Below are 26,248 nucleotides of genomic sequence, written 5' to 3'. Positions count from 1 at the left end.
CCCGATTCATTCTGGATCCTATTCTGTGTTAAAGCTGGGGTTGGTAATCCTGGAGAAGCCCACAAGAGCAGACTACACTTTGAAAAAATTCCACCCATACATCCCACGTCCTCCAATTGTCTCTCTCGTCTCCCCCAAAACACATGACAACTGCTAGAAGCCGACTTTTCCATGACTCCCTTGTTAAATTCTGACCAGTCTGTGCTTCCAGTAATCTCATTCAGTCTGAATACAATTTCAGAATGAAATGATTGGTCTTGTTTATTGCAGTCCTGCTACAGACATCAGCTTTTTTCTTCTTCTGTTTTTCAGACACTTTATTTATTGATGGTTGTCTGGACGTGAAGAGGATTTCAACAAACGGTAGATAAAAAAGTGTTACAGACACAAATCAACTGACCTTTAACACAATTCTTTCTTAACCTGATTTCAGCCTGAATCACTTGATTCTGAAATGAGTCAAAAGCAATTTTTACTTTACTGCATAGTTTGTTTGTGACAAGGAGGTTTTTGCATGTATATGCTGATAAGACAGAAGAGGATGAATACATATTTAGGCATTGTGACAGACATATTTACCGTCTCTAGATATCAAAGATTGCACAACATACAGAAAGATAAAGTAAATCCTATAAATAAATACGTGTGAGTAGAAAAGAAAACACAAATAGTAGCAGTAGTAAGAAAATGGTCCAATACGATTGATTGATTGATTGATTGATTGATTGAATACTCCTGAAAAGTCTGTATTGTGATACAATACAAAATAATAACAGTAATTTACAAAAAAACAGAAGCATATATACTGATAGAATCCAGACGGTGCTGCGTCTTTCTCTCCCTCTCCTCTTTACAAATGTTTCTATGTAAAAGGTTTCTTTTCTCCCCTTTCTTACCAGGCAGACCTGTCTATTGAGGAACATGGACAGACACTTGACACATATAATCAAGACATCAACATGTACACATTAGCCAGACTGGCCCTCCTCAAAGCACTCAGCTTTGACGGGCTCGAAGATGCTCATTTCCTTGTTTGACCACAATGAAACCACCTTTGTGTGTGTGTGTGTGTGTAGAGAGAGAGAGAGAGGGGAGGGATGCTGTGGGAGAGTGTGTGTTTCTTAATAGAAGGTGGTTAGAGGTGTCACCCTGCACCCATTTTAATGTGCTCCACAATTACAGCTGTCATGGCTTGAAGATAATGTCTCAGTCTGTTTTTTTTCCCTTTTTATTTTACACACACACACACACACATGCACACTCACACTAAAGAAGGTGAAATATGGCTGAGAAGGAACAGGCCCTTACTCATAAAAAACGCCTCAACGACCTCCATCACCCTCGTGTGTGTGTGTGTGTGTGTGTCTCTCTGTGTGTGTGTGTGTGTGTGTGCGTCAGGGCTATGAGGGGTATGCCTCCGCACATGAATTATTATAGTGTGTCTGTATAGATGCGTGCTTATGTGCGAAAATGTGTGTTGTGCATTCATTTGTGTGTGCGACTGTGTGTGTGTGACAATATTTGCTTTGTTGAACGAGCCCCTTGGTGAGAGTCAGGCTGGTTGCAGCATTCCTTATGCAGCAGAAGAGCTGCTCCAGTGATGTTAAGACACTGTAACAGTTATGCACTTTAACACCTGCTCTAAGAGCTGCCTTATGCAAACAGCAGGATAAATGCAAAGATGGGAAAGGCTTCAATGCAACATTATCCAGACAACTGACTACAGTCACTACCGATTATCTGTCGCCTTTTCATCTCCAAATCAAGCATCATTAGGGGATGTATCGAGACAGTACATGTTTCAGCTGTAGGTCTCTGGTACATTCTTTTATTAAGCTGAGAGAAAGATAAGCTCATAATGCTGATTACCAGGACTTGATATTTATTAATTCCGCTTTTGATGATCTTCATTAGCAGATGGAGATTCAGCATTATTTGGACCGTGACTTGTTTGCGTGTGCACATGCACCCTGTTACCACTATTTCGTAAACGCTGACATAGTTTACAAAATGGAAGGCAAGAACTTCAAAACCCCAAATCTTATGAACATTATGGAATTCATTGCCATAAAACGCTGCACCATGTGTAAACCCTGTAGCAAATAATATTTTCTCAGTTCTGTATCAACAATATAAGTGTTAGACATTGTGTCAGCTGTTACCCTCAGTTTTAACTGAAGGTTCACAAACTGTATGTATGTGAAACACTTACACTGACTTCTAATGTAGCCGAGTGTGTACACTGTCCCACTCTCTGAGTCTGTTGTGGGGCATGTCCTGTAAACCTCACAGTTTATATGCATATTAATCCCAGAGGCTTCTACCACATCCTCTTTAAAACCTTGAAAAGTTCTTATCAGGCATAAATCTTTCTGTCTTCCTTCCTTCAAGTCAACACTACCTCCATATGAAAATGGCCGCTTAATGCTTTGTTGTATTGACTTCACCTCTTCAATATTTGACCTCACTGTCATAAGCAAGGTAACCTGGGGCCTTTCAGTGCTCTTGAGAGAGATTCCCCCTCTCTCTCCTCTCTCAGTCTGCCTCTCTCCACCCTGTCTTTGAGTGCTCCATAGATTGGTAACATGACCTCTAATTCTCCTGAGACGAATATGTGCACACGGATAAATATGAGACAAACGACAAGAAGGGGAGGAAGAAAAAAATTCAAATGTCTGAAGAAGAATCGACTCGGTGGTGTTTTAATGTCACGCATTTAAGGCGTTGATGGCAGATTATACCACATGGTGCGTGCACACACACACGCACACAGACACACTCTTGGCTTTGGGGTGTGTGAAATCAAATCTCTATTCTGGCGTCACAGAGCTGAAGACGCAAACACAGATGATCACTGCTCTACATACACACGCGCACATTACATGCATGCACGCCTACACATATGCAAACACATGCACTTGACACACACGTATACACATTCACGCAGATGTACACACGGAGGGGTAACCCTGGTAGATTTATCAGTGGAGGTCTGCAGCACAGTGGCTGCCTTTCTCATTTCATAGGCCACCGGGGCAGAACAGGCATGGGCTTGTTCAAATCCAACCCCACAAGACCAACACATACACGCACGCACACACACACACACACACATACACAAACATGCATACGCGCTTTCTCTTTAGCAGCTTAACAGATGCCAGCCAGAATCAGTGGAGAGGAAAGGAGGAAGGATAGAAGAGGGGAGACAGAGACAAGCTGGTGGAAGGAGGAAGGTGAGGAAGAGGGTGAAAAAAGATATCGAGTACTTCTGAAGAGACAGACAAAGACAGGATGATCGACACAGACAGCACATGCTGAAAGAGAGAGAGAGAGAGAGATTCATGCAGGTTTCCCCAGCACAAATACAGAGATATCATGTACATGGACAGCTGGATCACTGGTTTATTCTGAAACACGCACACAAACCAAATGCAAGCAAGCTAAGAGAGGGTGTGTGTGTGTGTGTGTGTGTGTGTTTGCACATTCTCAATGGAGAAAATCTGTGTTTTCAGAGTGCAGCGCTGTAAGACCGAAATTTAATTGGATTCTTTGGAAATGATGCAGGCTTATTGGTGTAATGGCTTGCTCATGGTGCGGTTGGAGTGAGTCCCTGTAACAATACCTAGTGCCTCGTTAGCTTGGCAGACACACACACACACACACGTATACACACACACACATGCTAAAGAGAGTGTGTAACAAGCGGGCAAGACCATGGGTGGGTTCGAAGCTTTGATGAAGGGCCCTGTAAGCTGAAAATGGCTACTGTCTGCAAGGGGAGCTCGGCGTGGGGACAAATGAGGACACACACGCGGCTTGCAAGTGCACTCCTGCGTGCATACCCAAACACACACATTGTATCAGTTCAGACACTCTTATCATCCTTATGTCAATTTTTGTTCTGTGCAAATTGCACTTTAATAAGTTAAATTATTAAAATACAGTACAGCCAACACTGAAGCTTCATCTAGTCTTTAGCTGACTTTGTTCCCATGGTATCACAACTGAGATTCTGGAAATGTCAGCAAGCCTGACCTTTTTTTCCCCTTCTCTCTCTCCATTCTCTTGTCTCCATGTTTTTCCTCCTCTCCCCTGCAGTCATCAAACTCGAAGCCCTCCGAGGTACAGTCGGTTGTTTCAGATGGGTACACGAACACTTTACACCTTTTTCAGCATCCATTCGTCTCCTCTCAACCTTGGTGGCTCTAAAATCTCTTTGATCCGACCGGTTTTAGCCGAGGGAAAATAAAGAGGCGGCCAGGGAAAAACATACAAGGCCCCGGGTGGAGCCTGGACTTCACCCGGGGGAGGCGACCCAGCGGAAGAGCCCTGCGTTAGGCTTGAGCGGGGCCAGCACTGCTCGTGTTATTTTAACATGGTTAGCACATGGGCTAAACTCCCTGGTCATTTATTTAACACACAGACTCCCCACGGCGCTCCCAGATGCCACGAGGCTAAAGGGAGCTACAAACACCTCATGTGAGGTCGACTCCGCAGGGCAGCTTGTTGCTTTTTTATTATTTTTTTTCCCTCACATGTTTTTTATTCAGTTATTTCCAGTAAATGTCGGCAGGTTGCTCCAGACAGAGGGGTGAAGGTGCATGTCTTCATTGTTAGTACGATGTTCTGAGCTGCCATGCTATTTTTACCATCACTATTTTCTTGCCTCTAGCTCGACAACCACGGGTGGATTCATCTGGGGCCCTGGAGCAAAGGTTTGCTCTTGGACCCCTTTTGACCCCCCACGGTGCAGAGCGCTCAGCAGACTGTACATGGCAGCTTCATTATTTTCCCAGAACACAGAAACCAACCTCTTGTCATCAACTTCAAGCTTTACAGCTATGACTGCTATCTGTGCATTGTAGATGTGTCCTGTCATCTAAAGAAAAAGTTCCCATCAAGTACATTCCACACGCAGACTGCAACTTTATCATTCACCCAGATTTGTTGAGAATGAGTAGCAAATACTTTATATTATTTTTCATTATCTATTGATTTTTCTGTCTTGATAAATCAATTCATTGTTTTGTCTATAGAATCAGAGTATTGTCACTCATGCTCTTAGACTTTTGAGTTCGTCAAAATCATATTGCTTCGCCAACAAATCGCCCAAAACACAAAGATTGGCTCAGTTTTTTTTAAAACAAAGCTAATGAAAGTTTTTCAGATTTTAAAGATGACCTTGTCATTCATGACTGAAAAATGATAAAAATTGTAGCAGATTCATTTCAGCTCGAAAGTAAAACAAAGCAAACGTTCAGTTACACACAGACACTTGCACACGTGAATGAAACCAGTGACTGGGTGCCAGTTGGACATTCACTGTTTTAGCGTTGTGATATTTGGCAACCCAAACAGACAGTACGCGCAATCCCTGTGGGCAGCGTGCTATACCACAGAGTGTGTGTGTGTGTGTTTACCCAGAGAGCAGCAGCAGCTGTGTCAGTAATGGCTCTCTAAGCTGCAGGCTAATGACAGAACTCAGAGAATGGGACTCTAACATGGATAGATGTTTAACCCCGTTTAGCCCCGATCTGAAGACCACTGGGCAAACACCACACGCACACACACACACACACGCACACACACACACACACACACACACACACACACACACACACACACACACACACACACACACACACACACAGTTCCAGTCTTTATTTCTCTACTGGTGGCTGTAGTTGTGTGTATAAAGAAGAGAGAGAGAGAGAGAGGGGAGAGATAGGAGTAAAGCAAGGGGGAACTATATCCTTCACCCTATATATTGTCCTGCCATTTCCCCCTGTCACCTTGGCAACAAGACCCCACACAACAAGACCCCAAATCACTAGCCCTCCCACTTTGGGCATACACACATATGCACACGAACACACACACACACACACACACACACACAAAGGCAAACACACTGTCTTTTGGAGAGCATGAGGGGGCAGGTGGTCACATCAGTAGAGTGTGTATGGGGGGTTGTTAGCTTTTAGGGTTAGTGTGTGTGTGTGTGTGTGTGTGTGTGTGTGTGTGTGTGTGTGTGTGTGTGTGTGTGTGTGTACGTCACAGCCTGCTCATCACTCAGCCAGCAGTCCATTGTCCGGTCCCATGAAGTGACTGTGAGTTCTAATTAGCAAGTTAACAAGTTAAGAGGTGGAGTCTGTCAAACGCTTAGCTCTTTCACCCCAAGGGTTAGCCCACCACTGCTGGGTATGTATATGCATGTGTGTGTGTGCATCACCAGTCCCATCTCTGTGCATCTAAATGTCCTTCTTCAGCTGGTTTGTTTAAAAAGATACATTAACCCATAAATTACATCTTTTCATTATATATCAAAGGGAGAGGTCAAATCTATTAAAGAGGAGAAAACATTTTTCATTTTCAGAAATAGTCAAAAATGAAAATAAAGGATTTTTCTGAAAGTTAGATGAGAACATCTGTACACTAAATAAAAAACTACAGCAGACAGCTTATCATAGGTGTGCATTTAATCTATACAAAAAAAATTATAGGTCAGTCGTGTTTATGTATTGGATCAAATGCAGCAACTTCCTGTCAAGAATACCAGACTGGCTGTTTCCCCCTTCCTCCTGTCTCTATGCTAGTTAAACTGACTCCTGGTTGCAGCTTCATATTAGATGTGTCTTTTAGTACATAAGGGAATAAGCATATTTCCCAAAAAATTAAACCATTCATGCAAATTGAGGTGGTTTTACTAAAAAAGACCTAACTCTGAAGCTTATATGGATTTTATGAATGGAAACCTTATAAACAGAAGACTATTAGCAGTCATAATAGTAACATTAGCACTAAATTTAGCAGAAATTGTGACATTACCAATAATATCAGTGGCATTTGTGGTAATTCTCCTTAGACTGTGTGTGTGTATGTTTTGCTGAGAGCCGAGCGATGTAATAATCAGTGTGGTGAGACTTTGGGTCTATTTCAGCCGTCTTTACGAGGCTTGTCGAGACTCATTTGTATCTGAACCTGCAACAGTAACAGGAAAATATGTTTTAATTCTTTTCTCTACCACCATCTTAACCCCTTTTCCCACGTCCCCTTAATTCACTAAATTGAGTCCTGGACGGCAGCAGTTAAGTGTTGAGAAGATGCCTCATTAAAAATAATTACCACAGTGTAGGATTTTAAACTTATTATTATTGTCCTTGTTACAACATTTCAGGAACTTTCTGTGTAATATAAAAAAAATAAAAAAATCTATCATTTCCATCTGTTAGACCTGAAGGGCTGATCCATCTCTCCCTCCTCTCGTCCTCTCATTTTCTCCACCTTATGCACTCTCTGTCTTTCACCCTGTTAATCTGTCTGTCTCTATATCACTCCCTCAATGAACTGAAGCTCTCTACCGCCCACAAAGGCACCACCATATTTCTCCTCTTAAACACTGGGGGCAATATGCATTGTCTGGTGTGCAGTGGAACTTGTCCACAATAGAGGCGGATGGCTCGGTGTGTGTGCCTGTGTGTGTGTGTGCGTGCGTCCAAAGTAGGGGTTCCCCCACCCCCCTTTAAACAGACAAAGACCCCAATTTGTCACCTCATGTACAGCTGTTGACCGGGTGGCTTCAGTTTGCATGTGCATGCATGTTTCTATCTGTGGGTGTGTGCGTGCGTGTGCATGTGGTTGTGTGAAATTGGGAGGGGGGGGAGCAGGAGGGAGAGAGTGAGGTGGGATATACCCTTTTCTGCCCCAGTACAACCTCTGAGGGGGCAGGAAGGCGGGGCGCAGGGGGTTAGTAAGTAAAAGGGGGTAAATGGTTTTCTGCCCCTTTTCTGTGGGAATGTTTGTGTAAGAGGACAAAGCAGCAGCCACTCTGTTGCTGTGTGTGGGAGAGTGAAAGTGCCGGGGGTAAAGGGGATGTTCTGGGGGGAGTGAAAGCAGCTCTCAGGAGAGGGGGGAGTTAGGGCAGCGTAAAAAAAAAAACCCTCCATCCTTCACATCCACTAGAAGCAACCGTCTCCCTCACTGCTACTAGAACTGTAAACTGTAGGGGGTTAGGTCAGTTTTATCCAGCTTTGTGACTTCTGATTTGTTTTATGTTTCACAGGGGGATTTAAATTCAAACTGTATAACACCTGCACATTTTACATTTATATATACAACAGTGTCATCAAAAGATTCTGGAGCTAGATGTTTTGAGTACCATTATTTTTCACTGCCATCCCATCAAGTCTGTTTCACTGGCCCAGTCGCATCTACAGACTCCAATGCAACATCATTTTATAAAATAAGTTTCGTCCTGCACTTACATTCAGTTGAGGGACTAGAGAGAGACAGACGGTAAGGGAGAGTCCCCTTAAGGTGCATCACATCACTTAAGGAAGTACATACTGTAGTGTGTCAAAGCCAGGGAGCGTTAAGATCTGTTTAGCAATGAGTCAAAGAGTATTACTCAATATCTTTACAAATGATTTAGCCTCAGTTCCAGTCTGACAACTATCATTTTCATTCTGCCAGAGTGTGGTAAGACAGCTCCACTTATTTCCAATGATTTTCCTCAATTAAGTTAATGAAACAACAACTTAATACTGTATATTGAATTATACAGCCAACCCTTCCCCAATCATCCCCATCCCATCATGCCTCAGGCCGTCCTCACATTCAGCCATCAGCCCAGCGCCATCCTGCCTGCAGCCCTCATCGTCCCCTGGCTGGCCCCTCGTGTTGTGACTCCTGACAACTTCTCCAATTTGCTCTGCTGTGTGAAGAGGCAGGGAGCACATTGATGTCTTCCCACCTACACACACAATCTCTCCCTGCACATGCACACGCACACCCTGAAGTCATCAATATCCTCCCATTTATAAATGATCTGGCCCCAGGATAGAGTTTCAAACCTGCTGGGCCCTTCTGCACCCTGCATGTCACACACACACACACACACACTGCGCACACACACACACACTGCGTACACACACACACAGTCACAGTCCTCATTGGTCATTGATTGCCTTCTCAGATTTAACACAGCTCCATCCGTTGTTTGAGCAGCAGTGGGGACCTGTGCCTCTTTCCATGTTCATCCCTGTGTGTGTCCTTTTTTTATTTTGATATATATATATATATATATATATATCAGCAAATTTCACTATGGCGAACAGAGGTCACAGCTGAAGTGTGAGATCACACCCTCATGTTTGCTGTTTTTTTGTCAAATTAGTGCCACGTATCAAAGGGAACACTAACGGACAGAGGATAAGAGAGAGAGAAAGGGAGGGAGAGATGCTGTATCAGTGTGGATGATCTATTCACCAATTGATGTCAAACTGCTATCCATAGTTTCAGAGCATACATGGTCAGAAATATCACACTGACACACAGAGTTTTTTTCTTCTTTGCTGTGATGCACAGTGAAGGAAAAAGTACTCAGACCCTTCACTTAACAAACCTCAATGTAAAAATTCCCCCAGAGTCCTGCATTTAACATTTTTATTGAAATAAAAATGTTAAAATATCAAGTGACTCCGAATAGACAGCCAATAGAGTGACTCCTGCTGGAGTGTGATTATATATTGTGTATTGGATCATTATTATTATTATTTTATAATTATTACTACTGCACAGAATTTACCCATGCATGCACAGCAATGTAACATGTATTTCTATGTGCACACAAATAATTATTACAAAGCAATACATTAAATGCTCAAATGTTACACCTCAAAATAACATTTAATATATTATTTAGTAATTCACTTTCCACCGATGCCACAAATAATATGAGGGGAATTAATGCAGGGTCACAGTTGAGGCTTCAAAGACATAAACTGAAATGATCACATTGTGGTGCAGAATATAGTTTTAGAGCTGCTGTAAATCTTAATGTGAAGTGCCGTGCACAATAAATTCAGATTATACAGTGTTTGTAGAAGATGTTATGTTGGGTTTGAGGTAAAAAGAAATATATATATATTACCCAGATTTGTTATATAGAATCAAAGATGCAAAGGTATAGAATACATCTGTTTGACTGAATGTTGAAATATTTGTCATATTCATCATATTAGTTCATTAAAGAGTTGGATGCATGAAGCTGATACAGAATGTGCATGACTGTGCCAGGAGATAGTGTATGACATTGTACACTATTGTATGATTATTGTTCCCACTTTAACGATATTTAAGGTTTATTAAAGGCAGGACACAGGATGTAAAGAGGTTAAAATAAATCATCATCACAATATACAAGTCAAAGTTTGCCACAAAACCACTGCAAACATGCATCTTTAACATAAAGCCCCATCCCGTCTCTGAACACCAACTCACCCACACACACTTACACCCATAGAGACACACACTCCCGCTCTCTCCTCACACTCCGGTGGGCTGTGTCTCACTGTAGATTCCTTAAAACCTGATCCTGTCTAAATTTTCAGGCCTTTCCTCATTGATTTCCCCGGGTGAAAATAAGAGGATAGGAAAGCATGTTAGACGTCTCCGGAATCAGAGCCAATCCATTAGCAGCGATCAATACACTGGCAGAGGAGAGAGAGAGAGAGGGAGGGAGAGAGAGGGAGAGAGAAGGAGACGTGAGTGTTGACAAAACCAAATAAATATAGACGCGCAAAGAGAGGAGAAATTAGATTAGTGCCGAGAGAATCTAAGCACAACACTTTTAACCCCTAACCTAACAATCTGTGTTTACACCACAGTAAGGAGAAGGGGGGAGGAGGAGGCGCGGGAGGGATGGAGGTGTAGGGAGGGAGGCACGGAGGGAGGAGAGCGGTTGCGGTCGCGCGGAGAGTGTGTCTGTTGCCGACTTGAATTTAACAAGGTTTTTCTGTGTTGCTCGATGGCATTAAAAAACTATACACCCTCACACACACACGCACTCACACTCAAACAGGACACGCAGTATAACTGTTGACATGCATGCAATTCATATAATTACTGTGGTGGAGAATAATGTGACTTTGGATTTACGGTCATCATGTGGTGCTGTGAAAGTCCTTTTTCTTATGAAGATCATTACATGGTTTCATAGAAGCTGAATGTGGAAATCCAGGCCATATGTTGCTAAGTAATGTTCCCAATATTGTCTCTTTTTGTTTTTCCATACGCCGCTCCCCCTCTGTTTGGCTGTTTTTTGTCTTTAATTTGTCCTCAAATCTACAAAACATTGTTTCTGAGTCAAATATGGAAGAAAAAATCATTTGATTTCCAATAAGCACACAATCCAACATGAAGCATGCCAGACTGAGTCTCACACCCTCTAAATGAACACACATTCTCCATATGATCCACTTTAAATAAATGGAACACATTGACATTACGTTCAACTGAGAAATGTGAAGAAAGATTTTTTTTTTTCCTCGCACATATACACCCCGACTGCTACACAGTGACTCATGCAAAGCCCTCTTACACACACATCATCATCATCGCCGTAATCATCATCAACGATATCTTGGCATTCTCTAAATTGAACATATGGTCTTTGGCATGTAGCAGCATCATAGCACCGATGCCAGTAGAACCAAAGAAGTGGTGTGGTGTGTGTGTGTGTGTGTCTGTGAGAGAGGAATGCAGACAGTCCTTTCTTTTAATCCTTCATTTTGAGGTCACACTCACACACCCTCACACACACACACACACACCCTCACACTCGGCTGCTACCCAGATGGAGGCATAACCTGGCAGAAAATGACTGGCACTGATTAAATATTTAGTCGTCATTGAAGTGTCACGTTTTGGGTGTTTGCTCCGCTGCCGCAGCAGTGATGCCTCTCAGCGAAGACAAATTATTTGGAAATATGTGCACACATAACAATAGTAATGAAAGCAGCTATGATATTGTAGACTTACAGGGATCTTTGGTTTATTATTTCTCCGCTTTGGCAGTTATTCCCATCTGCTTTAGTAAGATCGGGCTCCCCATATCCCACCAGGCGTGCACACATGCACTGACATTTTCTTTTAGTTTTTACACCAAATAAGTCAACTTACCTAGAAATCTGAGTAAACTGCCAACAGTTCACAAAGTTGCTTGCCTTGTCAGACGTAGTTGTGGTAATGTCATGATTTTTCCAAATCTCATGCATTACTTTTCTATTTAACACAAGAGATAGAGGTAGTGGCCAAAAATATGAAATTACAAGACATGATATAGCACTTTGAATAAGGAACAATTTGAGATTTTAGTAAATACACTGTTGCCAGAAAAGGAAGACCTAACTCTAATATCTAGTATGGAGCTGGAGCCAGGGGACGGTTAGCTTAGCTTAGAGACTGAAAGCCAAAGAAATAACTAACTTTGGCTCTTAAGCTCATTAATTAACATTAACATGCATGCATGGCCATGGGGGTGGAATGCTTGCTCATCTAACTTCTAGAAATAACGTGAATTAGCATAACTCAAAATCTGTAACTAATCTAATATGAAGGCAATGGGTCAAGAAAACTGACACTTGACACCATCACTGATACACTAGTTTATTTCTATTGTAGCAGTACAGATTTAATAAAATACCTATTGTACGTCTGCTTTTAAACATACATATTTTATATACATGCAATGCAATTCAAATCACCTAAATGTACATGCACACATGCTCAAATTTACACACAAATGAACAGTCATGCATCATGCAACGCAACTGAATCACCACAGATGACTACTGGTGGACGGATTGGCTAATAGAAACCGTGTGTGTTTGTGAGTACTTATGTGGAGCATAAACGACCATTTCTGGAACAGGAGAGGTTTGTAAAAGTGTCTGCGTTGACTTTGTTACACACACTCAAACACTCTCAAACACAGTGAAAATAGATGGCCATTTTTTCCTCCTCTGGAAGATAATCGCATTCAAGCGATCGTTATGCATTACCATGTAGTTCCCGTCAAAGAGCGATATTGGAGAGTGAAGAGGCGTTCTCCTCGACTCTGACTTTGATAGATGGTTCCTGTTTTCGGCGCGAAATACTGATGTCATTACCTATAGATTTGTATTCAATCAGCAGCTTGTATTCAATCTGTGTCTTTACCCTCTGAAGTTGGTTTGTATACAGAATATTCTATTAAGTTGAATTAGATGCCTCATTGCACTCGGCCGTGGATTCAAACACAAGCTGGCAGTTTGCGTTTGTGACTTGTTTTGCTGGCAATGTGAAGCATTGTGGAGAAAACACAGGGAGGAAGAGTATCATTTCTGTCTCTCTGTCTAGACTTTCAATGTCTCCACCCTCCTCTTCACCCTAACAGGCTGACAAAGACATAACGTAATTTCATCTGATGCTCAACTGGAAGTTAACTACATATATGGCCTTAACAGTGCACACTCTCTAAATTCCCTCCTTTCCTTTATGGTGTATTGAGTGAAAGATAATAGCCGGTTTGGCTATGAAGACACTTTGCTTTGTTGTCTTTCGCCAATATCCTAATGGCTGATGATTACCCGCAATGACAGTGACGTGTGTCAAACAGAGTAGGGTACAAATCCATCTGTCTGTGTGTGTGTGTGTGTGTGTGTGTGTGTGTGTGTGTGTGTGTTTGTGTGCATGTGTGTGTGTGTTTTAAGTTGTGTCATCGGAGGACATGTCTTAGCAACAAGCTACCGGCAGCCGTGGAGCGTCAGGCTTTTATTTCCTCTCTGTATTGACAGATTTTGATAAATTATATAGACAAACAGATAAATGGGAAATGTTTTACCTGCATGCCTCAAATGCCCATTACTAAAAATGAAATCGATTAATGTTTTCTGATCTGCAATCTTTATGGTTATGGTTTGGTTAGATTTACATTCAAAAACCACTTAGATCATTGCCACAGTGTGGGGGTTAAGGGTTGAGATAGAGTTAGAATAAACCAGAGTTGATTTATCATAATGAGATGCAAAGCGTTGTGTCGTGTCAAAGTTCTGTGCTGAAACATCCAACTGATGTCTTTTTGCCTGCTGATTTTACTTTGATGAGCAGAAGTTCCCGTCATTGTAGTTCTTCCCTATTGTGATGATAAAATAAGTTCTTTAATCATGATCTCTTAACAAATCAAATAATCTGGAAGATGCCATAATTGTATCTGTTAAAATGTGGTTCACAATGACTTGCCGTGGTTTAGTTTGGTTATTGGCACAAAAACAACTGGGTACAGGAAAGAATCATGATTTGTGTTAAAACAAGTGAAAATGAAGGAAACAATTATTTATTAAACAGTATTTGTTGTCATGCCAACAATAATACACACTTCAGGAATGAACAACAGACCCATCAGTCCATCTTGACCTCTACTGCGCACAGACTTTGTCAATCTACAACCACATCCTGTCATAAGTGCTTAAACTCTAACATAGGCCGGTATCATGGTGTATTTGCTGATGCTGCCATTCCTCTTGGTAGGACAGTCTCAGCATGTATAACAAAGTATGTCTGTTTATTTTGGATGTTAACTGCTATTTATATGGTTTAAATAGGTAGGAGAGGAGAAGAGAAGAGAGGAGAAGAGGAAAAAGCTATTAATGTTGGCTAATGATTGGGCCTGGTAATAGTTATCAGTTTTAGGGCGAATATTATGGCCATGTAACGAAGGCCTTGATTACTTTATTAGCCTCTTCAAGTCATTCGGCTAGAGCTTACCGATGTGACCCCCCTCTCCTAAGATCCCCTTACCTCTCTCCCCCCAGTCCCACCTCCACCTTCTTCTCCTTCTCCCTTCTGGTCTCCCCCTCTCTTCTCCCACAACACAACCCTCCTCCCCCCTATTTCTCGCTGCACCCCGTGATGATGAAATCAAATTAGGTGGACTGGATGGGCCTAAATCACAGCTCGCGTTGCGGGCCATGACATAAAGAATGGCCACGACGAGGTTACCCAGAGTTCACGACAGATAATGAAAGAGACAGGGAGGTAATAGCATGACGGAGTGGTGGGGTTCAGTATACTGGGGGTGGAGGGGATGGGGGTTAATACAAGGGGAGGGGTGGAGGTTCATTTGGAGGGTACCTGCCTATATGACCACTCCATCTGGTGAGGGACACCCATTCACCTCCGTCATCTTTTCCTCTCTCCACCTTTTCTGTGCACTTCTTTATTTCTCTTAAGGCTCTCTCCTGTCCTCTCCTTCATCCTCTTCCAGCATCCTCTGTCTTCTTTTATCCGTCCATCCCTCTTTCCTTTTCTGTCTTGATAGTGATAAAGGTTTCACACTCAATTAAGTAAAGTAGCGCCTAAAAGGGAGTCTAGCTGGAGTTATCAGGACACATTGTCTAAGTACTTCAGTGATGGTTAGCCACTTTCATGATCTCCTCCAAGTCTATTTGTCAGTGAGGACCTGCAATGTCCACTTTTCACTTTTGTGTTGCTTTAATTAACAGACATTGACCCTCCATCTGTAAAAGTAGAAGGACATCCAAACACTACACTTGTTAGTGATTGTTGGAAATTGTCCCAAACTTTGGGCGTTAACATGATGCTGTTGTGAGGTCAAACACTGATTTTGATGCATTAAGATCTGGCAGGCTGAAGGATTCTCAATTCAGCCCAATGGTTTTGGGCTCGGTTCAGACCAGTCCCTCTTTACCTAACTCCAATAACAACATCTGTATGGACCTCACTGCACAGAGGCGTTATCATGATGAAATGTGGCCTTCTCTAGACTGTTACCACAGGGTTGGAAAAACACAATTGTCTTAAATATCATGCAATGCTGTTGCAGATATTAATAACCCCTGATATCACAGATAAGAAACATACAGCTTGATTAAAATTGCAACAGCACGTTCTATTTGTCTAAACATTTGTTTCAGTCGGTTCTACTCATGGAATTTAAACACTTTACTTATTTGATTGAATAATTTACTGAAAGATTCAACCTGCATTGGATAATCTTGTCTATTACAAAGACAAAACACTCAAATGTTTCTCCAGAGCATTACCAGATGGTTGCTCGTGTGTGTGTGTGTGTCGGTAATTCTAACCTAACAAGACACCTGTCGCTGTTTACCGTCTGTTCCTCTGTTGTTTTTTCCTCTCATTACTGAATACCTCCACACACAGTATCCTGTTCTCACACACACGACTTGTCTCTGACACACGGCAGCAGTCATTCTGCTCTGACACAACAACATGGACTGACCCTTGACCTTTTCCACAGAGATCATTTACTTCCTGTTTCCCCCTAAATGAAGCAGGTAGGCTAAATGAGATCACCAGGGTCACAGTGGATATTTTGTTGAGCTGCTGCCAAACAACACTGCTAATTAGTGTAACAGCTAATCTTGTAGCTTCCCTTCAGCTCTTCAATAGAAATAGTGCCAGCTCTATTGTCCTGTGTTTGAAATTATGGCTTTGTAATATTCATAGTCATTGCTTGCATCTCTGGGTTTTCATCCTCACTAGGTAGATCGAGTCTTCTTCAATATTTTGTTTTAGAGGACTACAGCAGATTTAAATGAGTCACCACGCCTTTGCCATTCCTGTACAACATGACTTCCTCAAATTATGTTAGAATACCTTTCCAACTGAAATCCCACAGATTCTAATTCAAGTTTCTTGATGGATTGACCTCATTTAGCACCTAAAAGTATTAAGCTTTCACCCATTAACAGTTGACATTTCTGTCAAAAATAAATATATAATTTTTCCATATGATATCATGTTGGAATATCAGATGCATCTTATGATATTACATTTTCATAATAAAGGATGCTGCTCTGATCTCAGACATTTTGATCATGACTATTAAGTATTCTGGTGTTCATGTTATATTTGCATTCTTTAAATGGGATCGCCACATTCTGTGGTTTTCAGTTTGAAACCTAAAGGTGTCCTCCTCACCCTCCAGCTCCCCCAGTGACCTTGAGTCCACCTTGTTGTCCATTCACCAAACTGGGCTTTAATTCTGTAAGCTGGGGCGACCAACGGAAATAAAAAGCCCATTATGAGTTGCCCGCGGCGGGGGCTTGTTGACTGGGTTTTATTACAGAGGGGAATGAGAGCGCTTGATGCCTTCATTTAGGGCCCCGAGCACCCAGGGCTGACAGTTCTGTGACAGTACTAGTCCCTATGGCACTGCTAAAAGAGATCGTGACAGAACGTGTGTGTGTGTGTGTGTGTGTGTGTGTGTGTGTGTGTGTCCTGGCTGTCTGTGGTCCAGGCTGGCATGGTGGGACTTGCCTGTATAAACGCCCTCATAAAGCTGACAGCTAGACATATGTATGGATCCCCCATTAAAATTTTACTACAAATCACTATGGATGGCCTGCCCAGCTACTAGCTGGCTCACAACTGCCACAAAACATCTTGCACACTGTGTGCACACAAAATATGCATACATGCACAGAGACCCACTTAGTAATGGAGCTTTTAGGAGCTAAGCAGCCCAATATTTCCCCAAGATGTTGGTAGAGACCCAACCAGAGCTAAAAGAAGAGTGAATATTCATGAGGGACTTAAAACAATGTCTCCAAATAAATGTTAATGTAGCTATTTGTCTGCAGGTTGTATAGAAAGGTTTGCTTGCTATCTTGATGAAATGTCAGTGTTTTTCTGTGGCCTCATAGTTATTACAACCTCAAATAATGCTGCTTTCATATATTTCTATAGCTAAATGCAATGAGGAATGAGGTTGCAAAGGAACTGATCAGAAACTGAAATGCCTATAGGCCCGAATAGCAAGTACATGGGTTTGTCCATAATGTTCCAGAAGTTGTTTTCAAGGAGTGATGCATGTTTGCAAGAACCATTTGCTGACGGTTCCATGGTGTCCCTCTCTACTTTAGACTGTGCTGCCTTCTTCTCATATAGGTTAAGGTTATTAGTGGTTTGATTTGTCCACCATGCCAAAAATATCTCTGACATATATTTCAAAGTCTGCAGTTTACGGTAATACCCTTAAGTGTCAAGAGAATGTTGCCAGGTCATTAAAAAATGAGGTTAATCAGTGGAGATGCACAGTTGAAAGGGGGTCAAACTCTTCTCCCTGCTCCGTCACAGCATTATGTCTTTCTTTTCTTGCACAGTGGATCTAGGTAAAGTTCATCAAGGGGTTGGCAGACTCATAAAAGTCTATGTTGCGTATCTTAAGACCCCTCCACATTGTGTTATCAGCTGAAGTGTCAAAAGGAAGGGACAGAGGAGAAGGGGTAAGCAGGAAAAAAAAAGGTAGAGGTGTGAGGATACGTGTGGAATGTCAGGTTCCCTCTGCTGATAAACTAAGCCCTCGAGTGTCCCCTTCAGAGAGGACACGTTTCACAGGCTCAACCCTCGCACCAGGAAGTCTTTGTGTGTATGTGCATGACTCTGATGGTAGTGTTTAAGTTCTTTAATTGTCCTAAATAAATCAGAAATGCAAAACGTGTCTTTTAGTGGGCCAGGCGGGACGATGTGCCCTCATAAAACTTTGATGAGCTGGTGATGAGCCGACATTTATTTATATGAAAATGTCACCGATTATTACCATTGAGAACAGAATGGAGACCGCAGACCTCTTCAGCTGTCACCTGCCAAATTGTAATGAAATATCAAATTGTTGTTTTACTTCCAATCAGAAACAACAAAAGCCGATTTCAGACATGACCTGCGGGTAAAATCGGCTACGGAGTTAACCCAGAGTTTGCCTTTCACACATGCACAACACAGCGGGAGGTTTTCTGCACAGACGTGTTCACAATAGCAACAAATCCTACGCAGCAGCCGTGGATCCCCTGCTGTGTTCTCACATCGGATTCTCCTGCGGAGCGTCTCACTCTGACCTTTGCGTTCACACACTCTCCTCCTCTGGAGAAAATACAGAGAGGTGCAGAGTTCAGTGCATGTCTAAAAGCAGCTAAAGAGAGACAGACTCCACCTTCCTTCAGTCTTACGCTAAATTCATCCCATAATCTTTTATTTTTTCCCCAATCTCTTCAGTTTTGCATCTTCTCAGCCTCCAGTAAAGCTCCTAAAGTTTCTCTCAGTGTCCGGCCCTGTGTGTTGTGACGGCCTCCTTATATGCCTCCCTAATGCCCCTGTTAGTTATGGTGTGACAGGCAGTGTGTGTCAAACGTGTGTCTTTGGAGTAAATAAACACATCGTTGGGGAGGTCACAGAGGCAAAGGTGAAACGGCGGTTGCAATCGATACCCCCGGGGTGTGCATATGTGTGGGTGGGCAGGTGTAAGCAAAGCACCCCTCCTCCCTCGGTCTCCCTCTCTATCTTGCTAACTCCGTTACCCCACTTGTTAGCCAGTGAAGGGTGACCCCACACACTCTCTCAAATGCACCTGACTAATGGGCTGTAATGAGAGGCGACCTGAGAGGGAAGCTACTTTAATGGCTCGCCCAGGGGACTCTGGACTTTGGGTGAGTGTGTGCGTGTGTGCAGTGCGTATGCATGTTCATAGGTCGTTTGGTGTGTGTGCATGTCTGCATGTGTGTGTATAGGTGCACCGAGGGTGACCCTGTTGCAACACCAACGTGTATGTCCTAATGTCATTAGCTGAGGGCAGCGCGAGGTCAGGCTGCTGTACGTAGAGCATCCTCACTTACAGTACAAACCAAAGGGTGTTTTACAGGAGCTGTCAACCTCAGGCATTTTTGTAGTTATTGCAAATTATTGCCTGCAATTCTTTGAGCCAAGTATGGATTCTAAGGTGAAACAACAGTTTATCTCTCTGGTTCAAATACATGTGGAAGAAAAGAAAGAATTGAATCACTTCAGCATTTGATCAAAGAAAAATAGTTGAAAGATTTTGTGCGTCAGTGTTGTATTATGACATTAGTGAACATAGGGAAAAATACTCATTGAGTGAAACACTGTCGATGGTTTTAGGCAGTGGTAAAAAAAAATAAAAATTCAGCTCTAAACCCAAATTAATTAAAAAATAGTAAAAATCAGCCCAATATCTGAGCAGATCAGCTCTCATATGCCAACAACTTAGCCCCAAATATGCACAGACTGAATAGAATCAGCCTAACCTCACATTGGAAACTTACAAATACTTTGGGTTTACAAAATTAATAGGAAAAGTTTTCAATGTATTTCATTTCTGGTAATCTTCACATTGGGAAAAAAGAAACACAAAACATTTTTTTTTGTAATGAATTTCTTGAGTAGAAAAGTTTTTATTTAATCTGATGCATTGGTCTAAATGGAGCACAAGCTCTAACCTCAGGGAGGAATGGTAAAAGCAAATCGATTGCCCAAGAGTACCAGATGAGAAGAGAAGAGACACAAATCTTCTTCTACGTCCATATATCCATTCCTGATCTCCAAATAGTAACCACTGATTATGACCTGTCTGTCAGTGTAATGCCTCATGATTAGATCACCTACAGTATGTGTTGCCTAGACATGACCACCGATCCCAACTCACTTTTCCTCCCTCTTTCTCTCCCTGTCCATCACCCTCTCTGAGTCGATAAGCCTCTATTCTCCTCTCCTCGCTGATATGATCGGTGTCTTCAGAAGCACTCAGGCCACTTTTACAGCAACCGCTAACTAGTGTTCCAGGCAGTTTGCAGCTATCAGGGAAAATCACACGAGCATGTCTGCCTACGTAAGTGTGTAGCTGGCTTCATGCGTGCGGGCGACTCCTCTCGTCCATCTAGCTGTCGGCGTCTATCGACCAGGGCCATCATGTGTGTTTTGGCCTGAGGGAGGCCACAGATGCTGCAGGGCTTTTAGGTGCCCATTGTTTGTTGTGAATGGCAACAGAAACAAAATTGGTCTCATTCTGATCTTATTGTGGGTAACCCTACCTCCCTCTGTGGCCAGGGGAGGCAAAAACCAATCCTAATTCACTTACCCCACCCCAACATTGGCTTTTCTAATGCTTTTTGAGGGATGAAAATATGGCAACATGCAATAAATTTGCACAGTACAGAGGTCTTAAAAGCAAGAGGGGGAGACAAATAGATGGGCAGATATGCAGAAGGGTGGGTGGATAAATAAATATTCTCTCTTTCCCTTTGTTTCTTTCTTCCCCACTGTTTGACCTTTCTGTTTATGTCCTTCCCAAATCTTCCATTCTTTTCCTTTCCAATGCCAGTGCAGAGGATTAGTGAGGGATCATGATTGGTTTGTAGTCCATCATTGAGGCACATTGATAGGGCTGTTTAAGGGGAGTGCACCAAGATTTCCCTTTATTTAATACATTGGGACAGACCCTGAAGCTCCTGCTTTGACCTCATTCAGCATAAACACACACACATACATGAATGTATAGGTATGTGGCACTGGTATAGCTGCACACAAACTTTAGACTTAGCAACTTTACCGTACCCACAATTATCCTTTTTAATCACAAATCATAATTTATGGGATATATATATATCCTTTTTTTTCACACCATAATCCATTTATCCCAAATTAACATTCAAAACAAGATACATGTCAATATTTGCTTATTTTATTGGTTAAAACATCAGGTCATGTCGGCCCAGACTCCTTGACAGAATAAGCCCTCTGCTCTCCACCCGGCAGCGTGCATCCAATCCTCACAGGCCAAAGCTCTGGAGAGAAAGACGATCTGCCCACAGCGGCCAACCCTGCCCTCTCATCTGCCCTTCACACAAACACGTACGCACGCACACACACATGCACAGCCTTGCCCTCTCCTCTGCCCCCTGCACACCCGCCGTAATGATGTCTGTTGACCTCTAACACAAAGGCTGCCCTGGAAGATTAGTTTACAAGTGGCCCCGGGACTCTGGGTTTCAAATCTTAACCCCCGACAATTTTCTGCATTGATTATGAATACTTGTTTTCTCCTGTGTGGTCATGCCACCGTTGTCAGGATGGCTAGAGAGTGATGCCATACACTGCTTTATCCACATGACTATGTGTTTTGAATTATATGGCTGAAGCTTTTCAAAGCTTTATTAATGAGCTTTTGGAAGCTTCCATCTGTATGTTGTAAATGAGCAGATGGAGTTTCTTTGTTTCGGATTTAACATGACCGAAAGACTGGAGCAAACTTTATCCACTGATGAAAACCATGTCATTCAGTTAAAAACTGAGGAAAAAGATAATAAGTGGACCTTTACCTAAGGTTTTTACTTATTTTTATGTTTTTAACAACTAAAGGAGCACTGAGATAGGACATTAAGTTAAATGCATTAAATGTTTTGATAGATTCCTTTTTATGAGTCTTCAAAGATCATTATGACTACTCATTTGCTTCCAATTTTTATTACTGTTAAAGCTCCATAAGCTTCATCCTCCCTTACCCCACAGGTTAAATGGGATCAGACTTACATAACACTTACAAGCTCAAATGTGGTTGCACACACACTCAAACACACACACACTCCCTTACAATAAAACATAAGTACCACCAATCCCTAAATGCCTTGTCTGTCACCTCTCACCAATATATGCACACACACACACACACACACACACATTCAGACGTCAGTGATGATAAGTGGCGAGTGAGTAATAGCCTAGCTGTCTGGCAGCCAGCTGCTAGGCCTACTGTTTACATGCCAACTGATTACCCTAATTTCAAACGCATGCATGGCAGCTAGGCTGATAAATAGTCCCCTCCACCACCATCACCCTCTATTTCCCTATTGTGAGCCACTGCAGGCTAGTCAGCCAGTTGGAGCCATAATACCTTTTTGATTATTCAATAAATAACCCATAATTCGACATTGATTGGGGCCGCGAATGGGCTTTGTGGGGAGGACGGATTGGTTAGGTTGTTGAGAGGGTGGGGCGGGTGGGAGGGTATCGACCAGTGGTGGTCATTGCTTCGATGACCACCGGTCGTTGGGGGTCACTGCTTTGTTTGAATACACACAAACAGGCAGGGACACATTTGTGTAGAAGCACACACCTCTGCCTCTCCCCTGATGTAATTAGGATAAGGGTCATTAGTTCAGCCTCATTGCTTATTGTCCAAACAGAGATGTCCAAGACTAATGGAAGCTACTTAATAATTTGGGTGAAAGATGAGAAACAATGAGGCCGTGCAGATGGACATTTTGTAATCATTTTCCTTGTTGTTATTCAACACAGCCTTCAGGCTCAGGTTTGCAAACATTGCTGGAATGTCTCTAAACACATCTAAATAATGACACGTACGTTTGTTAAGAAGCTCAGGCACTCAGCAGAAAGCAACCGGTCAAGTGATCCTGATAGTTGGCAGCTTGACACTGGTTTTAACCACCAGTGTTTGGTCACATTTGTTGGCCTTAGGCCCATTTTGTTAACCACCTTGATGAACATTGATTGACTAATTCTTATCTCTGCTTCCGGCAATATGACCTCACTTCATTGCTTCAAAAATTTGCCAATGTATCTCTGCCCCAAATTATCCCCACTGCTTTTGGCGAGCTCCTCACCGTGACATGGTTAGTATGGACCGTATTGAAACCTGTCTCCAAATGGATTATTCCTTTCTCCTAAGTAGGATGGATTTTATGGTGCTTGCCTGATCACTATCTGAAACCCACTAATCGTTTGTCTCTCTCTCCCTCTGTGTATGCGTGTGTGCGTGTATGTGTGTGTAAACCCCCCCCCTCTGCCTTGATGTTGCCATTGAAGTGGCCCTGGCGTTGTACTTATTGGAGTTCCCTGATGTTAGATATTGGAATATTGATCTCAAAGAATGTTTAGCTTTCACTCTTCTCTGGTTTCATTTATATGCTCACACAGCTGACGCCCGCTTCACACAGCAGTACAAGCTGCAGATGTGGCAGTACATGAGGGACCTAGATCAAATCAAACTCTCAATCAATGCTGGAGGAGGGAAAAAAAACCAGAGTAAAAGATTTGGGTTTCAGAGGGATTCCACACACAACATCATGCATATCTGACGGGAGATTGGAGCGAGATCAAACAAACAACAATCAATTGTGTTTGAAAAAGTCTTTGAAAATAAATAAACTATGCAAATTAGATCACATTTTATTGTTTTTAAAAATGGAGACGGATAAATTGGTTCAGACCAGTGACATAGTTTATAGTCTGACCCTTAAACCTGAGCAGTTCAGTTTGATTAGACCCTGCAAGACAGCAGGTACACTTTGTTCTGTTGGAAGTTCCATTATGCCATGAGTTGGCATTACAGAACACACACACACACACACACACACACTTCAGAGCAGACTCATGCAGTCATCACCACTTAACGGGCAGCTGATGACTTCAAAAGGAAAATAGCGAGCAGCAGTCCTCCACTTTTCAGAGACACCGACCGACTGAGCGAGTCCCACTTTAACAACAGTTGCATTACAGCGCAATGTCGGTTTCCTATTAAATACCTTCTCCCAATTACCCATTATTTCCCCCTATAAACTCACTGCAGACTGCATTGAAAGGCTGTTTCATCCCGCCGTCACCCCTGTGTCCTTCACTTGCGGAACTAAATGCAACTAGGAGAAAAAGAGAGAGCGAGAGGGTAAGAAGAGGGGGAGAGGGGGAAAAAGAAAAGGTAATTTAATGAAGTGAAACGTTTGATGTTGTAAATAAAAAGCAGACTGGTTGTGGGTGAGAGGCTGAGGCTAATGGACTTTGTTGGATGGTAGGTGTGGAGCTGCTGATCTTTAAAAAGCCTAAATAAAAAAGAAGTGAACTTCTCAGAAACAATGCCAAGAAAACCACCAGCCCCCTTGTGCTGGATCCCTCGCCTGGGGCATTTACTCACTGGTGGGGCTTATTATGCAATTACAGCAAGGTAGAAAGCACCGCCAACCCCCTCCTCTGAGTGTGCAGGTTTATTGTTATGTGTGTTTCTAAGTATGTTTGCATCTTACATACTTGTATACTGTAGTATAGTTTTAATTTCAGTAAACCATTGCTGAGTTAGGTTTGAATAAGAGAAGTCTGAAAAAAAACAAATTAAAAGAAAAGAAAAATAATATAATGAGAGAATGAGAAATGATGAGAAAGGGAAAATGAGAGGAATAAAAGACAAGACAGGGGGAGTTAAGAAATAAAAAAGAGGGGATAAGAAAAAGTAAAATCAGGAAATTTGTTTGGAGAAAAGGGGGAGTTACAAGAAAGGGAAACAGAAGACATGATTAAAGAAAAGGCACGAGTCGTTAAAGGGGAGAAAAGAAGGAAGGAGGAAAAGCAAAGACATGAGAACACACGATTATGAAGGTTAAACAATGGCAGTGGTCATTATGCTTCACTTTCAATGAGAAGGAGGAGAGAAATCACCCCCCATTTATAATTCATATCCTCAATTACCACTAATAAAGTGGCATGAATGGGGCCAGCCCAGGGAATGGTGCAGGCACAATTACATGTAGTATAGCCTGGCATTAACATTTTCTATTTGAACATTTTTCAGCCTCAATTTCTCTTGGAGTTAATAAGAGCGATGATCCCTCCTTGACTTTTTCATGAAATTATTGTATGGTTATAATATTCCAATCTATTAGCCCCCCCCCCTCCCTCTCTGTAATGTATTCTACCATTTAATAGCCTGACCCGACTGTACAGAGAGATGGAAAGAGGGAGAGAGGGAGGAAGAGAAAGAGAGCGACCATGACATTGATGAGAGGAGTGGGTCTTGTCGTTTTGACCGCAGAGGGGGTGAGACAAAGGTCTGATATATCCCATACAGCGTTTGAATTGAGGTCCCTCGTGAGGGCGTGCCTATCATCTGAAAAGTTTTCCACAGCAGCGCAGCCGTTTGGGAGCCACTGAAGGGCCGATTTTAAATCTTACCATGTCGCAAGCAACTGGGTCAGCTGAATATCTGTTGAAGAAATAAATTAACTCATTTATTGTATATGATGGAAACATGACTGCAGACTGATCATTTAGGTAGGTGATAGAAATTAATATCTTTTGACCAAGATTAGAAAATATTAGTTTATAAAACAGGCCTTAAGTAAAAACAGCAGCAAAGGTGGATAAGCCTAGTTAAACTTAGCTGTGTCCTAATTCAGGGCACCCTCCTTCACGGGATATAGTCTACATGGCCCACGAAGTTTGCCTCCTTCAAGGCCCATGAAGACTGCAAACACTGAACCAAAATGAGATGGTCCGGTCAACGGAGGATTTCCTTGATCTGCATCATCAACTTGTCATGCTCTTACTGCTGTCACCTAGCAACAGAGCTGCAGTTGGACACAAGAAAGTTTTAATATTTTAACCCCTTGTTTTTCCAACCGTTAACTATTTATTTGAGTTGAAGCCTCATACTTCAATTCTAGGATGGGTTGGCCAGTGAAGGATCCAACCATTAGAACCATTGCTGCTTAGGGATTAAAGGACACATTTGGAGGAGCCATCAATATGAGACAGCCTAGTCCACCACTGTGAGTGGTGCTAATACACCCTCTGGAGGAGGCAGCCC

At 42.4% G+C, this 26,248-nt stretch overlaps 1 protein-coding gene across 11 annotated transcripts in view; it reads left to right on the top strand.

Moving 5' to 3' along the window:
* Window positions 1-26,248, top strand: part of rnf220a (ring finger protein 220a) — a 163,248-nt gene that overhangs the window by 63,899 nt on the left and 73,101 nt on the right. For 6 of the 11 annotated variants that reach the window (XM_069510852.1, XM_069510846.1, XM_069510851.1 and 3 more), the window contains exon 3: window positions 313-363. The exons of the other annotated variants lie outside the window; for them this stretch is intronic. In XM_069510852.1, coding sequence (XP_069366953.1) covers window positions 313-363 — 51 coding nt within the window. The remainder of the gene's footprint in view (window positions 1-312; window positions 364-26,248) is intronic. 11 annotated transcript variants of the gene reach the window in all.

Source organism: Paralichthys olivaceus, chromosome 16 (genome assembly GCF_024713975.1).
Source record: "Paralichthys olivaceus isolate ysfri-2021 chromosome 16, ASM2471397v2, whole genome shotgun sequence".
Taxonomy (NCBI): domain Eukaryota; kingdom Metazoa; phylum Chordata; class Actinopteri; order Pleuronectiformes; family Paralichthyidae; genus Paralichthys; species Paralichthys olivaceus.
The sequence above is the reverse complement of the archived record's forward strand: the minus strand, read 5'-3'. Positions and strand labels throughout refer to the sequence as shown.